The sequence below is a fragment of the Engraulis encrasicolus genome, chromosome 10 (assembly GCF_034702125.1).
Source record: "Engraulis encrasicolus isolate BLACKSEA-1 chromosome 10, IST_EnEncr_1.0, whole genome shotgun sequence".
NCBI classification, from domain to species: Eukaryota; Metazoa; Chordata; class Actinopteri; order Clupeiformes; family Engraulidae; genus Engraulis; species Engraulis encrasicolus.
In genome coordinates, this window is record NC_085866.1 from 30,528,019 (window position 1) to 30,540,518 (window position 12,500).

Here is a 12,500-nt window from a genome sequence, read left to right on the forward strand (position 1 = left end):
CAGTAGTGGTGGCTGGTGGACTGTGTGGTGAGTATGTAGTATGTGAGTATGTACGCATGTCCATGGTGATGTCTACAGTTTGGTAACTATGTGGTATGTACAGTATGTTTATGGTGATGTCCACTGTGGTATGTATAGAGATGTCCACTCACCACATCTACAGTGCTGAAGACGTGGCAGTAGTGGTGGCTGGTGGACTGTGTGGTGAGTATGTATAGTCTGTACAGTATGTTCATGGTGATGTCTACTGTGTGGTGAGTATGTATAGTATGCATAGTATGTATAGTGATGTCCACTCACCACATCTACAGTGCTGAAGACGTGGCAGTAGTGGTGGCTGGTCTGCAGGTCCTTGGTGATGTAGGCGAAGGTACACAGGTCCTCAGGGTCCTGTGCCGCACACGAGATGTTCCGGATCTCATGCTCCGCAATGATGTTCTGGAACGGAACGCGGAACAGAATTACGGTAGGCAAGGCAGAGGAGAGGACAGCTGATTTGTATTGTGCATTTCACAAGTTCAATGTGCTTCAGAAAAACATAAAAACTTAACACCACAACAAATGAACTGAGACATGGAAATAAAAAGTGGAGAGAGAAGGAAGGGGACTGCAAAAAAGTATACATATAAAATTGTCACATAAAAATTCATAGTCTAATAAACAGTTCTCAAACATCAGCCAAAAACAAATACAACATATAAAAAATATATTAAGTGTGATGGGCCTGTCAAGTTGGTTTTCTCTGTGCGTTATTCCTCCAGTGAGTGAGTGAGGTGGGGGGTGCAAGCAAGACTCTAATGGCAGTGATAAACGAGTGTAAGAGGAGCAAGATGGATGCTTTTACACCGTCAGCAAAGCTGTTGGTCTACTGTACAGTACACACTGGGCCCTGGGAGATAACTCATGATCTCATCTCAGCCTCTGATGTTTGACAAATGACAAGATTGAACAAGGAGAGAGAGAGGTGGGGGGAGGGAGGAGGAAGGAGAGAGAGAGAGAGAGAGAGAGAGAGAGAGAGAGAGAGAGAGAGAGAGAGATACGGTAGAGAGAGGGGATGAGTTTTGCATGTGTATGAGTGAGAGGCATCTAAAGTGCATACGGTACACTTGTCTGCGCCCCCTCCCCTCTTTCTCCCCTCTCCCAGACGGTAGTGATTCAGATTCCCCCAAGAAGGCCACCAGAGGCGCATCTTGTCACCAGGCTCGGCAGGATGTCACTTGGGGCCCCCAAACCTCCGGATGGTGAATAACAGCTCACACTTTGCTACAGTCGTGGCAAATTTCTTTCAAATGTTCACTCCATTGAAATTTCGCTTGGGGCCCCAGCTGATCCTAGAGTCGTCTCTGACGGCCACAACACCTCCCAAACGGCCAAACACCTCCACCTCTCCGGCAGAGCAGAGCAGAGCAGATCAGAGCAGAGCAAAGGAGAGGAGAGGAGAGGAGAGCAGACAAGAGGAGAGCAGAGGAGAGCAGAGCGGCACCGACCTTGTTGGCAGCGTCGATGAACTTGACCCCTTTGTAGGTGATGGAGAGCACGATGGTGGGGATCTTCCTCAGCTGCTCTGTTGACCTCTGTAATCACAGACACACAGGAAACGGTCAGAGGGGCACACAGGAAACGGTCAGAGGGGCGCACACACATTGCTCCAGGGACTGTAACCAATACCATGTAAATAATTGTAAGTTGTTTTGAAAAAGCGTCAGCTAAGTTTAATAACACAATTTATTATATGGTGTGACGTCATCGGTCGAATGCTCCATTCATTTCAACGGGGCTCCCCAACGTTCGCACGTCTGTTATTTTTCGATAACGGACGGGTTGGTCTATAACAGACCGCTGTCAATGGCAACAAGACTTTTCACTGCTAAAGCGACTTTTCAACAAGACTCTAATCAGCTGCTGTGATAGACAACACCTGTTGTCCTGGCTACCTAGCTGTTGCCTAGCGGTGTTCCACAACGGCACTGTTTTGTTTTGCGCAGCAACAATCTTAACATTAAATAGGCCTAAAGAAATGTCCCCGCCATGTGTGAATCATTTAAGTATATCCATATAATAAGCGGGTTAACTTTCGGCGAGTCGGTCGCTTTGTGGAATAGCAGCACTTCAAAGAGAACAAGACCCCTCCGCTCCGCGTCGGGGTCTAAAGATTCTCTCTGTCGTGCTGCTATTCCACGGTAGCGACCTTCTCGCCGAACGTTAACCCTTACGTAATGTGATGTGAAGTGATGTAATGTACTGTGTATAAGTTCTGGAACAGAAACAACGCGCACAAGGACTTCTTTGCAAGGTTCAGGACGCATGATGCGTTCTTGTAAAATTATGAAGAAATCACACATACTCTTTCCTGATGTCAAGTTTATCAATAATCACGTTTCTGTCTAGGTGGCCTTTCTCAAGTTCTTTCAGTATGTGTGCGATTCAGGGGCGGAGCAGAGGGGGGGGTGCATAGGGGCCAGGAACCCCCGGCCTCAACACTTGGGGGGGCCCCCTGCCAGTGGCTTTCGATTGCCAAACATCTTGTAGGGGCCCCATTCTACGATATTTCGTGGGCCCAACGCCTCTGACACATCTCCCGGCCCCCCCTGTCCCAATACCAGTGCTCCGCCCCTGGTGCGATTTGATATGACGATGGAGGGGAAGGAGCTAACCAAAGTTGTAGTGCATAAAAAAACCCAATGGCAACTACAAGAGCTAGACAAGGTAATGGGGTAATGTCATTTTATTTTGATGTCCACCATTTTAATATCATTAATCAATGCACACTGACCTCCGACAAAATAAATCAACACCCCACCGTCTTTGCTGTCTGGCAACACATTCATCCTGTATCCTGTATATATCGTATCTTGTAAGACTTGGCTGCCTGTCCTGGCTATATTTCCGAGCCCTCTGGCGCCAGGGAAGTGTACCGTACCGTATCCGCAGCGCAATGCCTCCCCCATGCCTCATCTCCTAATGTCCTGCTGCTGTGGTGGCTGTGTGTTTATGTGTGTGTGTGTGTGTGTGTGTGTGTGTGTGTGTGTGTGTGTGTGTGTGTGCTGCAGCCATAGCCGTGTGGCTGCCCTCTCTGTCTCTGTTCCAGAGATGGATCTCCCGCCCCCCCTGCTCCCGCCACTGTAACCCCATACACATCAATAACTGTCTACAGCAACACTAAAACCAACATGTCATCACAACAGAACGTTAAGATAACACGCCAACCTGAACCGTCTATCGTGTTTGTGCATCACGCCTTTGCATGTTAACTCGTGCTCCACAACGATAGGTAAAGTGTAGGCATGGTTTTGGTCAGAGCACAGCAGAGCATTTTTATGCTTAGCAACAGAAATTTGCACACACACAAGGAAAACTGTGCAAACCTCGTCATGTGACAAAAGTGTTTTCCTGCAGCGTTTAGGAGCACGGCTTAACTTGCAAAGGCGCCACACATCAACGCAGAATGCACTTTTTTGCAATTGTGTGAAATAAATATGCCTTTGCATGATGACAGTCTGCAATAACACATCCTCCCCTCAAAGCTAGTCGGGCCAACCATGAAGGAACACTAAAAGGAACCCTGCCCTCACCAGAGTTGTCAGATAGAAAAGACTGAACTATCCTACCAAAACCTCAAAATTATCGTTTTGGGTTTTTTTTTGGGAGGAAATTGTCGTACACGGACCTAATGGTTGTTTAAGGCAACTGAATGAAAACTAATTAGTGCATCATGTGTTTTTGAACTGACAGAGGACACAATTATGGTACAAATAGGATAATTATCATACATCTGGCAACGCTGCCCCCCACCCACCAAAGCAGACAGCTCAGTTGAACTCAGACAGTGTTTGGTGGTGTTACAGTACAAGACTGTATTGTGTTGAAGGGCAACTTGGTGAGAGCAAAACAGCTGATACAAAATCAATGCTGGATGTGTCCTCATAGCAGGATGGATTATTTGATACGCTAATTTCATTGTTTTAAGTGCTTAGTTGTGAGGCCAGTGTCTGACATGATGTTACTGCACTCCCTGAATCTGGTCCAAAGATGGATGGACCACTAAGTACAGTACAGTAACTCGTCTCTCGCCATTGTAAGCCCATCCATAACTGTCCACGATGCAACACTAAAACAAATACCACCACCCACGCACCGCACCCACATCCAGAGCTGGACTGGCCATCTAGATGACACAGCGTTCATTTGCCGGTGGGCTCCACACCATTGTGGGCCCATTTTTTTCCTCAAATAATTTTTTAAAAATATATTTCTAAAAATAGGGGTCCACGAGGGTGCGGGGCCCACCGGTGAGTCAATTCTGCGCCGCTAATTATTAGGGGCCCCTTTAAGGCCCTATTTCTCCCCCAGTGCAGCCCTGTCCATCTCCCCCTAGTCCAACACTACACACAGTGAGAGGGTGGTAGTAGTGTGGCATTGTTTTGCACCGAATTGTATGTTATCCTCATCCAAAACGTTTGGAAGTTTGGTGCGCACATCCACAGGTAGTTGTCCAGGTGCCAGACCTGAGGAAGATACCTCTGTTGGATCGAACCGTTGCCATTATGTTAAAATGAAATAAAGTATTTTTGGAGTTAATACACAGTATGCAGACCGCTTCATCACACATCCTCATCCATAACGCCATAACTGTCCACGACATACCTGTATTCTCCACCTCTAGACACATATTCTCCACCTCTCGCCCAAAGCTACAGACAGCCAGCCAACCTCAGCCGTGTACGCTCCTTCTCTTTGGTTGGTAAACAACGCGAGGGTGTTTGATGTTGTGTGATTGTAATGTATTGCAAGGCACCATGGGGAATGCAAAGCGGCTGATGCCAGATCAACATCAGTTGAGCTCTCTGCCATTTTTTTTTTTTATTATAGTCTTTTTTTTAGAAAGTGTACTCAACTCCCAACTATTTCTTACAAGGTCTACAAGGTCTTACAAGGACTTTCTTTTATCATAAAAATATATGTTGTGTTGTTGAAGTGGCTTCACAAAGACTGCATGTGTTTCAACAGTGGAGTACAGTTGTGAGATTACTGTCTGAAATATTGCAATAGTCAGGCAGAGATACTTCACACAGTCATCGACAGCAGGAAGAGGATGCTAAACAAAGAGGAGAGGAGAGGAGAGGAGAGGAAGAGAGGAGGAGAGAGGAAACGAGGAGAGAAGCAGGGAGAAGACGAAAGGAGAGGGGAGAGGAGAGAAGCAGGAGGAAGAAGAAAGGGGAGGAGAGGGGAGGGGAGGAGAGGGGAAGAGAAGAGAGGGGAGGAGAGGAAAGGAGAGGGAAAGGGAGAAGGAGAAGAAAAGGGGAGGAGAGGATGAGAGAGGAGAGGAGAGAAGAGAAGCAGGAGGAAGAAGAAGGGAGAGGGGAGAGGAGAAGAGAGGGGAGAAGAGCGGAGGAGAGGGGAGGAGAGGAGAGGGGATGAGAGGGGATGGGAGGGGAGGAGAGGAGAAGAAGGAGAGGGAGAGGGAGAGGGAGAGGCTGGGAGAGGATGAGAGAGGAGAGGACAGAGGATATGAGAGGGGAAAGGAGAGAAGATGAGGAGTAGGGGAGGAGGAGAGAGGAGAGGAGAGGAGAGGAGAGGAGAGGAGAGGAGAGAAGAGGAGAGGAAAGGAAGAGTAAGAGAGGTTAAAGCATCATCACTCTTCCCCCCTCCTCCTTTATTGAAACTGCTGTCACATCACTCCTCTCCATCCTGATGGGAAAAGGAGGTGTGTGTGTGTGTGTGTGTGTGTGTGTGTGTGTGTGTGTGTGTGTGTGTGTGTGTGTGTGTGTGTGTGTGTGTGTGTGTGTGTGTGTGTGTGTGTGTTCAGCTATTTATAAGGGGTTTTTAGTGAGTGTGTACAGTATGTTGTACATGGGTTTGCGTGTGTGTGTGTGTGCGTGTGTGCGTGTGTGTGTGTGTGTGTGCTAGTGTGCATGTGTGTGCATGGTTCATAAGTCATTCAGACTCAGCGGGGTGTGTTTCTGCCTGCTCTCCGGATTGATCACCTGCGGCGCTGCGCTGCGCTGGTTTGAATAGAGGCTTTGCTTATCCGTTTAAATGGAAATGAGCAAAGCTGTTCATTAGCCTGCGCTGCCACAGCCCCAGCCCCAGCCCCAGTTCACTATGGCTCCCGTACCCACTACAGACCTGCATGCTCAGCACTAGACCAACACATCTCTCAGCACCTGCACTGGAGGACTAGAGAGCGGTGTGTGTGTGTGTGTGTGTGTGTGTGTGTGTGTGTGTGTGTGTGTGTGTGTGTCTGCGTGTGTGTGTGTGTGTCTGCGCGTGTTTGTGTGTCTGCGTGTGTGTGTGTCTGCGTGTGTGTGTGTGTGTGTGTGTGTGTGTGTGTGTGTGTGTGTGTGTGTGTGTGTCTGTCTATGTCTGTGTGTCTGTGTGTCATGCATGCCATGATTTTTGTCATTATATGTTATATTTAACACCTCATTGACAAAAACAAAACAAATAATGAACAAAAAGTGTTGAGACATCATTGGTCATTACCATTTAAAACTTTGCTGCCCAAAGACCCATCATAGCGCAACTACTAGGTCTGCCAGCACTACAGTAGAACATGGCCCATTGTCTATCATCACTACAGTAGAACATGGCCCATTGACTATCAGCACTACAGTAGAACATGGCCCATTGACTATCAGCACTACAGTAGAACATGGCCCATTGTCTATCATCACTACAGTAGAACATGGCCCATTGTCTATCATCACTACAGTAGAACATGGCCCATTGTCTATCATCACTACAGTAGAACATGGCCCATTGTCTATCATCACTACAGTAGAACATGGCCCATTGTCTATCATCACTACAGTAGAACATGGCCCATTGTCTATCATCACTACAGTAGAACATGGCCCATTGTCTATCAGCAGCTGCTGGAGTAGAAAACTGGAGTGCTTGCTGACTACCATGCATGCCATAACCTTTGTGGCTACACGGCATATTTTTTAAAGCTTGTGAAAATGTGAAAGGCTAGTTAACTGTTATGGGGGATGTTTTAAACCACAATCTATGGTAATATTCTAAAGCTCCTCCCTTCTCAGCACTAGACCCAGGGCTGGACAGGGACAAAAAAGCAGACCGGGCATTTTCTGCCAAGACCGGTCCAACAGAAATTGAGAGACACAATGACGCCTGTGACAATATTTTTAGTAACCTATTACGAGCTACTTTGACCCCAACAGGCAAAATGAATATCTAAATCTGACTGGGAGAGGTCAGCTGTGGCAGTATGAGGACTGATACATGGAGCGGGGGAACAGGCCAAAATCCTCAACAGTCCCACCGGCAAATGCCCTGTATGCCTTATGGCCAATCCAGCTATGACTAGAACTCCTGTACACCATTTGCTCTGCTGCTGCAGTTGCAGGTGTGTGAGGGTTTGCTGACTGCTGTGCACTTTAGTTATGGGCAGGAGATCAGCGGAAAAGGACAGCGGAGAGCAGTTACACGGTCCATTAACAATGGCTTTCTGTGATAACTTGCATCATGGTTATATGGATCATTTTACACATTATTGACAAAAACACAAAGAAGGCATGTGTGTTCATGTTCATGTGCGCAATGATGTGTCCAATTGTTCACTGCCGATAAGTTACATACATACATGGGTTTGTTTTTTTTGGGGGGCTTTTTAGATAGTCCAAAAAAAAAAAAAAACACCCAAAAAAACAATCCATAAAATAGTGGCACTGACTGGCGTTGCAACGCCCTGACTTGTGCTACTGCTGAAACGTCACTGTCACCCACATACATACATACTGTAACATAAGTTACAACTAGACAAGACTTGTTTCTGGAGATTGAAATGTTAGTGAGCAGGTTTATGATGAGTGTTGGTGCTGGTGGGTGGTGTGGTGAGGTGAGGTGAGGTGACCTACCCTCATCTTGGCACAGGCGTCCTGCGTGGACTCTGTTCCTCTCAGCTCTTTGATCAGCATGGAGCCCAGGTACTGCAGGACACAGGAGCAGCAGTGAGACGCAGGCACACGCACACACACAGACACACACGCAGGCGCACACGCACACGCACACACACAAAAAGATACACACAAACGGACGTATATACGCGCAAGCACACACGCACAAACACACACACACACACACACACACACACACACACACACACACACACACACACACACACACACACACACACACACACACACACACACACACACACACACACACACACACACTATTGCTGTCGTAGAGACTTATTGTTGTGAGTGTGAATGTGTGTGTGTGTGTGTCCTCACATTGGCCTCGTATCCGCAGGATTCGAAGATGAGTTTCTCGGGCTGGTGGTGCCAGCTCTGTACGGGGGCGTAGGGGGCCGCCAGGCTGGGGGGGCGCAGAGTCAGACGAGGCTCTCGGGGACGCTCCTCATACCGCTCCTAGAGGAGGGGGGGAGGGAGAGAGAGAGAGAGAGAGAGAGAGAGAGAGAGAGAGAGAGAGAGAGAGAGAGAGAGAGAGAGAGAGAGAGAGAGAGAGAGAGAGAGAGAGAGAGAGATTATTTATCCCGCATGAAGGGGCCGTAATGTCAGGTTGATGCTCTGTCATACACTCGTTCTCCCGCTCCTACAAGGAGAGAGAGAGAGAGAGAGAGAGCTAGAGGCAGAGACGGAGGGATGGAGGGACGGTGGGAGACGGATGGAAAAAGACAAGGAGAGATTAATAGATAGTGGGAATGATGGATGGACACAGGGAGGGAAAGACGAGATGGGAAGAAGAGATGAATCGTGGACCGAGAGGTATCATGTATAGTCAAGAGAAGACAAGAGGGAGAGATGAGATGAGATAGGCAGAGAGAGAGTGGTGTGGATAGATGCAAAAAAGAAAGTGCGGAAAGAAGAGGTATAAAAAGAGAGGTGGCGGAAAAAGTGTGGATGGAAAAAGAGAAGAGGGGGAAAATGAGGTGTATAGAGAGAGAGAGAGAGAGAGAGAGAGAGAGAGAGAGAGAGAGAGAGAGAGAGATGAGATGTAGACAGAAAAGTGGACAGATGAGAGAAGCGCAGAGCATTGAAGTGTACCTGTATGAGGCAGGTGACACAGGCAAGAGGGAGATGAAAGGAAATGATGTTTGGATATGAAAGAACGGCAGCAAAACAAGACAGAGAGATGAAAGTAGATAGAAATGGGTAGACGCTCACACACACACACACACACACTAAAACTCATACAGTACCTCACACCTGGACACACCAAAAGAGGCAATAATAAGCCCTTGAGTGACAATAGAGCCGGCCACTCCACACCACACCACACCAACACATACAAACACAAGCACAAATGGCCTCTCACATGATGACAGAGCCTCTCAAATCACACACAAGCAGAAGGACAGATAGCTGCTCACAGGACAACAGGGTCTTACACACACACACACACACACACACACACACACACACACACACACACACACACACACACACACACACACACAGACACACACACACACACACTCACACACACACACACACACACACACACACACACACACACACACACACACACACAAAGCCAACATTGGCCAGTAATAATCGACTTCACAGACCTACATCACACACACACGCACGCGCGCACACACACACAACCTTACACCCATACACCAACATGCATACATAAAAGCACACACAAACATGCACTCACGTGTGAGTAGAGCCTCTCGCTGTGTACACACCCGCTGATACACACACACACACACACACACACACACACACACACACACACACACACACACACACACACACACACACACACACAAACATGCACTCACGTGTGAGTAGAGCCTCTCGCTGCGCGGCCGCTGTACGATGTCGTAGTCTGGTTCTGCTCCCGCCCGCCTCCTCCCAGACTCCCCCAGGGGCAACAGAGGGTCCATGGAGCGCCCCGTATACGAGTCCATGTGGCTCAGAGGGGACGAGGTCTGGGACACGAGGTCTTGACACTGAGGGGAATAATATATAATACAGATTATCACAGTGTGTGTGTGTGTGTGTGTGTGTGTGTGTGTCGTACCCGTATCTGTGATAGGCGCGTGTGTGTGTGTGTGTGTGTGTGTGTGTGTGTGTGTGTGTGTGTGTGTGGTACCTGTATCTGTGATAGGCGTGTGTGTGTGTGTGTGTGTGTGTGTGTGTGTGTGTGTGTGTGTGTGTGTGTGTGTGTGTGTGTGTGTGTGTGTGTGTATGTGTGTGTCGTACCCGTATCTGCGATAGGCGTGGGGGCTTGACGGGCGGCTCCTCGTAGGGTCTCTCTGCTAGAGACGCGATGATGCGTTTCCTGTGGCCCAGCAGAGTGATCTTCAGCACCTACACACACACACAAACACCAGAGAATGAGTACACACACACACAAACACCAGAGAATGAGTACACACACACACACACACAGCAGAGGACGAGCACACACACACACACAGCAGAGGACGAGCACATACACACACACACCAGAGGACGAGCACACACACACACACACACACACACACACACACACACACACACACACACACACACACACACACACACACACACACACACACACACACACACACACACACACACACACACACACACACACACACACACACACACACACACACACACACACACACACACACACACACACACACACTACAGTCATGAATAAATGCAGGTCAAACAAAGGTGTTATCTTATGTCTACACGCAGGCCTATTTAAACAGAGGGAATCTCTGAAAAACTGAATGTCAAAGTTGAATTCTTTCAGTGCAGTGGCTTGATGCATGGTACTAAACAAATCCATTTTTGGTGCAGGATGTTTTTTTTGTTGTTGTTTAATGTTTTTTTTGTTTCAGAGACCTTTTGTTATTCACCTGTCTGCTCTCTTGCTTCCCTGCGGGGGAAACACGGACAACTTTTTATTCTATTATTACACTCTGTCTCTGACACACACGCTCAATGTGACTCTCTCTCTCTCTCTCTCTCTCTCTCTCTCTCTCTCTCTCTCTCTCTCTCTCTCTCTCTATCAACTCTCTTTCTCTCCCTCTGACTCAGTCTCTGTTCATCTGGTGTGGTAATGTGTAATAGCATGTTGTAATGTGTAATAGAATGTATTAATGTGTAATAGTGTGTTGTAATGTGTTATAGTGTGTTGTAATGTGTCATAGCATGTTGTAATGTGTAATAGCATGTTGTAATGTGTAATAGCATGTTGTAATGTGTAATAGTGTGTTGTAATGTGTAATAGAATGTATTAATGTGTAATAGTGTGTTGTAATGTGTAATAGAATGTATTAATGTGTAATAGTGTGTTGTAATGTGTTATAGTGTGTTGTAATGTGTAATAGCATGTTGTAATGTGTAATAGTGTGTTGTAATGTGTTATAGTGTGTTGTAATGTGTTATAGTGTGTTGTAATGTGTCATAGCATGTTGTAATGTGTAATAGCATGTTGTAATGTGTAATAGTGTGTTGTAATGTGTAATAGAATGTATTAATGTGTAATAGTGTGTTGTAATGTGTTATAGTGTGTTGTAATGTGTCATAGCATGTTGTAATGTGGTAATGTGGTAATGTGGTAATGTGGTAATGTGGTAATGTGGTTGGTGCGTTGGTGGTGTATCCCGTTGCTGCCTTACGTTGACAATCTCCAGCTCCCAGAGGTTCTTGACGCAGTCGAGGGTGCGGTATCCGCTGGAGAGGAAGTTGTGCAGGTACTCCTGAAGACCCAGCATGTCCAACCAGGAGGACAGGGACGTACTGCCATCACAACCAAGAGGCTTCACCTGGAGACAGAATATGTAGTAAAAGACTATTACATCTCTTTTTTCCCAGCGTCTCCAACCAAGGGTAATAATAATGTACTGCCATGACAAACCATTCACCATCAACAGTGAAAACAACATGGAACAACTCTAGCACACTTCAGAGGACAATTCAAGGAGAACTCTCTCCATCATTCATTACAAAGCAGGCAACTAACCAGTGTGTGTGTGTGTGTGTGTGTGTGTGTGTGTGTGTGTGTGTGTGTGTGTGTGTGTGTGTGTGTGTGTGTGTGTGTGTGTATGAGAGTGTGTGTGTCTGACCTTGGGTAGCGAGCGCGCTGCGTGTAGCAGCTTCCTCCGGTGTCCCGGGTCTGAGATGCCGATCTCCCTCAGGTCCTGCTCCTCCATCACATTGCTACCCTGTAACACACACAAAGGAAAAACATATATGTAGCGTTAATATATGTTGTATTTTATTATATCTTAACACCTCTGAACCGGCACCCACCAAGGTATAAAAAACAAACACACAAACAAACAAACAAACAAAAACTGAAACAACATCGTCATAGCGACCAACCAGTCAGTCACAATCATCATAGCAAACCAATCATTCACCATGATCAAGATAAACCCCCTGATACAACAGATCGGTATCTTCCTCACTTTAATTAATAGACACCACCGCCAGCCACGGGGAGGTTATAAACAGAGGGCTTATAAACTAATAACTCATTAACCCTTCACAGTCCTGGTA

General features: G+C 47.0%; 1 protein-coding gene across 9 annotated transcripts in view; it reads right to left on the reverse strand.

Moving 5' to 3' along the window:
• The window catches only part of LOC134456940 (ankyrin repeat and SAM domain-containing protein 1A-like), a 144,322-nt gene that overhangs the window by 26,899 nt on the left and 104,923 nt on the right, over positions 1-12,500 (reverse strand). For all 9 annotated transcript variants that reach the window (XM_063208606.1, XM_063208605.1, XM_063208603.1 and 6 more), the window contains 8 exons: positions 12,065-12,163; positions 11,618-11,764; positions 10,203-10,310; positions 9,779-9,949; positions 8,259-8,396; positions 7,881-7,952; positions 1,488-1,574; positions 301-438 (listed from right to left, as the gene is read on the reverse strand). In XM_063208606.1, coding sequence (XP_063064676.1) covers positions 301-438; positions 1,488-1,574; positions 7,881-7,952; positions 8,259-8,396; positions 9,779-9,949; positions 10,203-10,310; positions 11,618-11,764; positions 12,065-12,163 — 960 coding nt within the window. The remainder of the gene's footprint in view (positions 1-300; positions 439-1,487; positions 1,575-7,880; positions 7,953-8,258; positions 8,397-9,778; positions 9,950-10,202; positions 10,311-11,617; positions 11,765-12,064; positions 12,164-12,500) is intronic.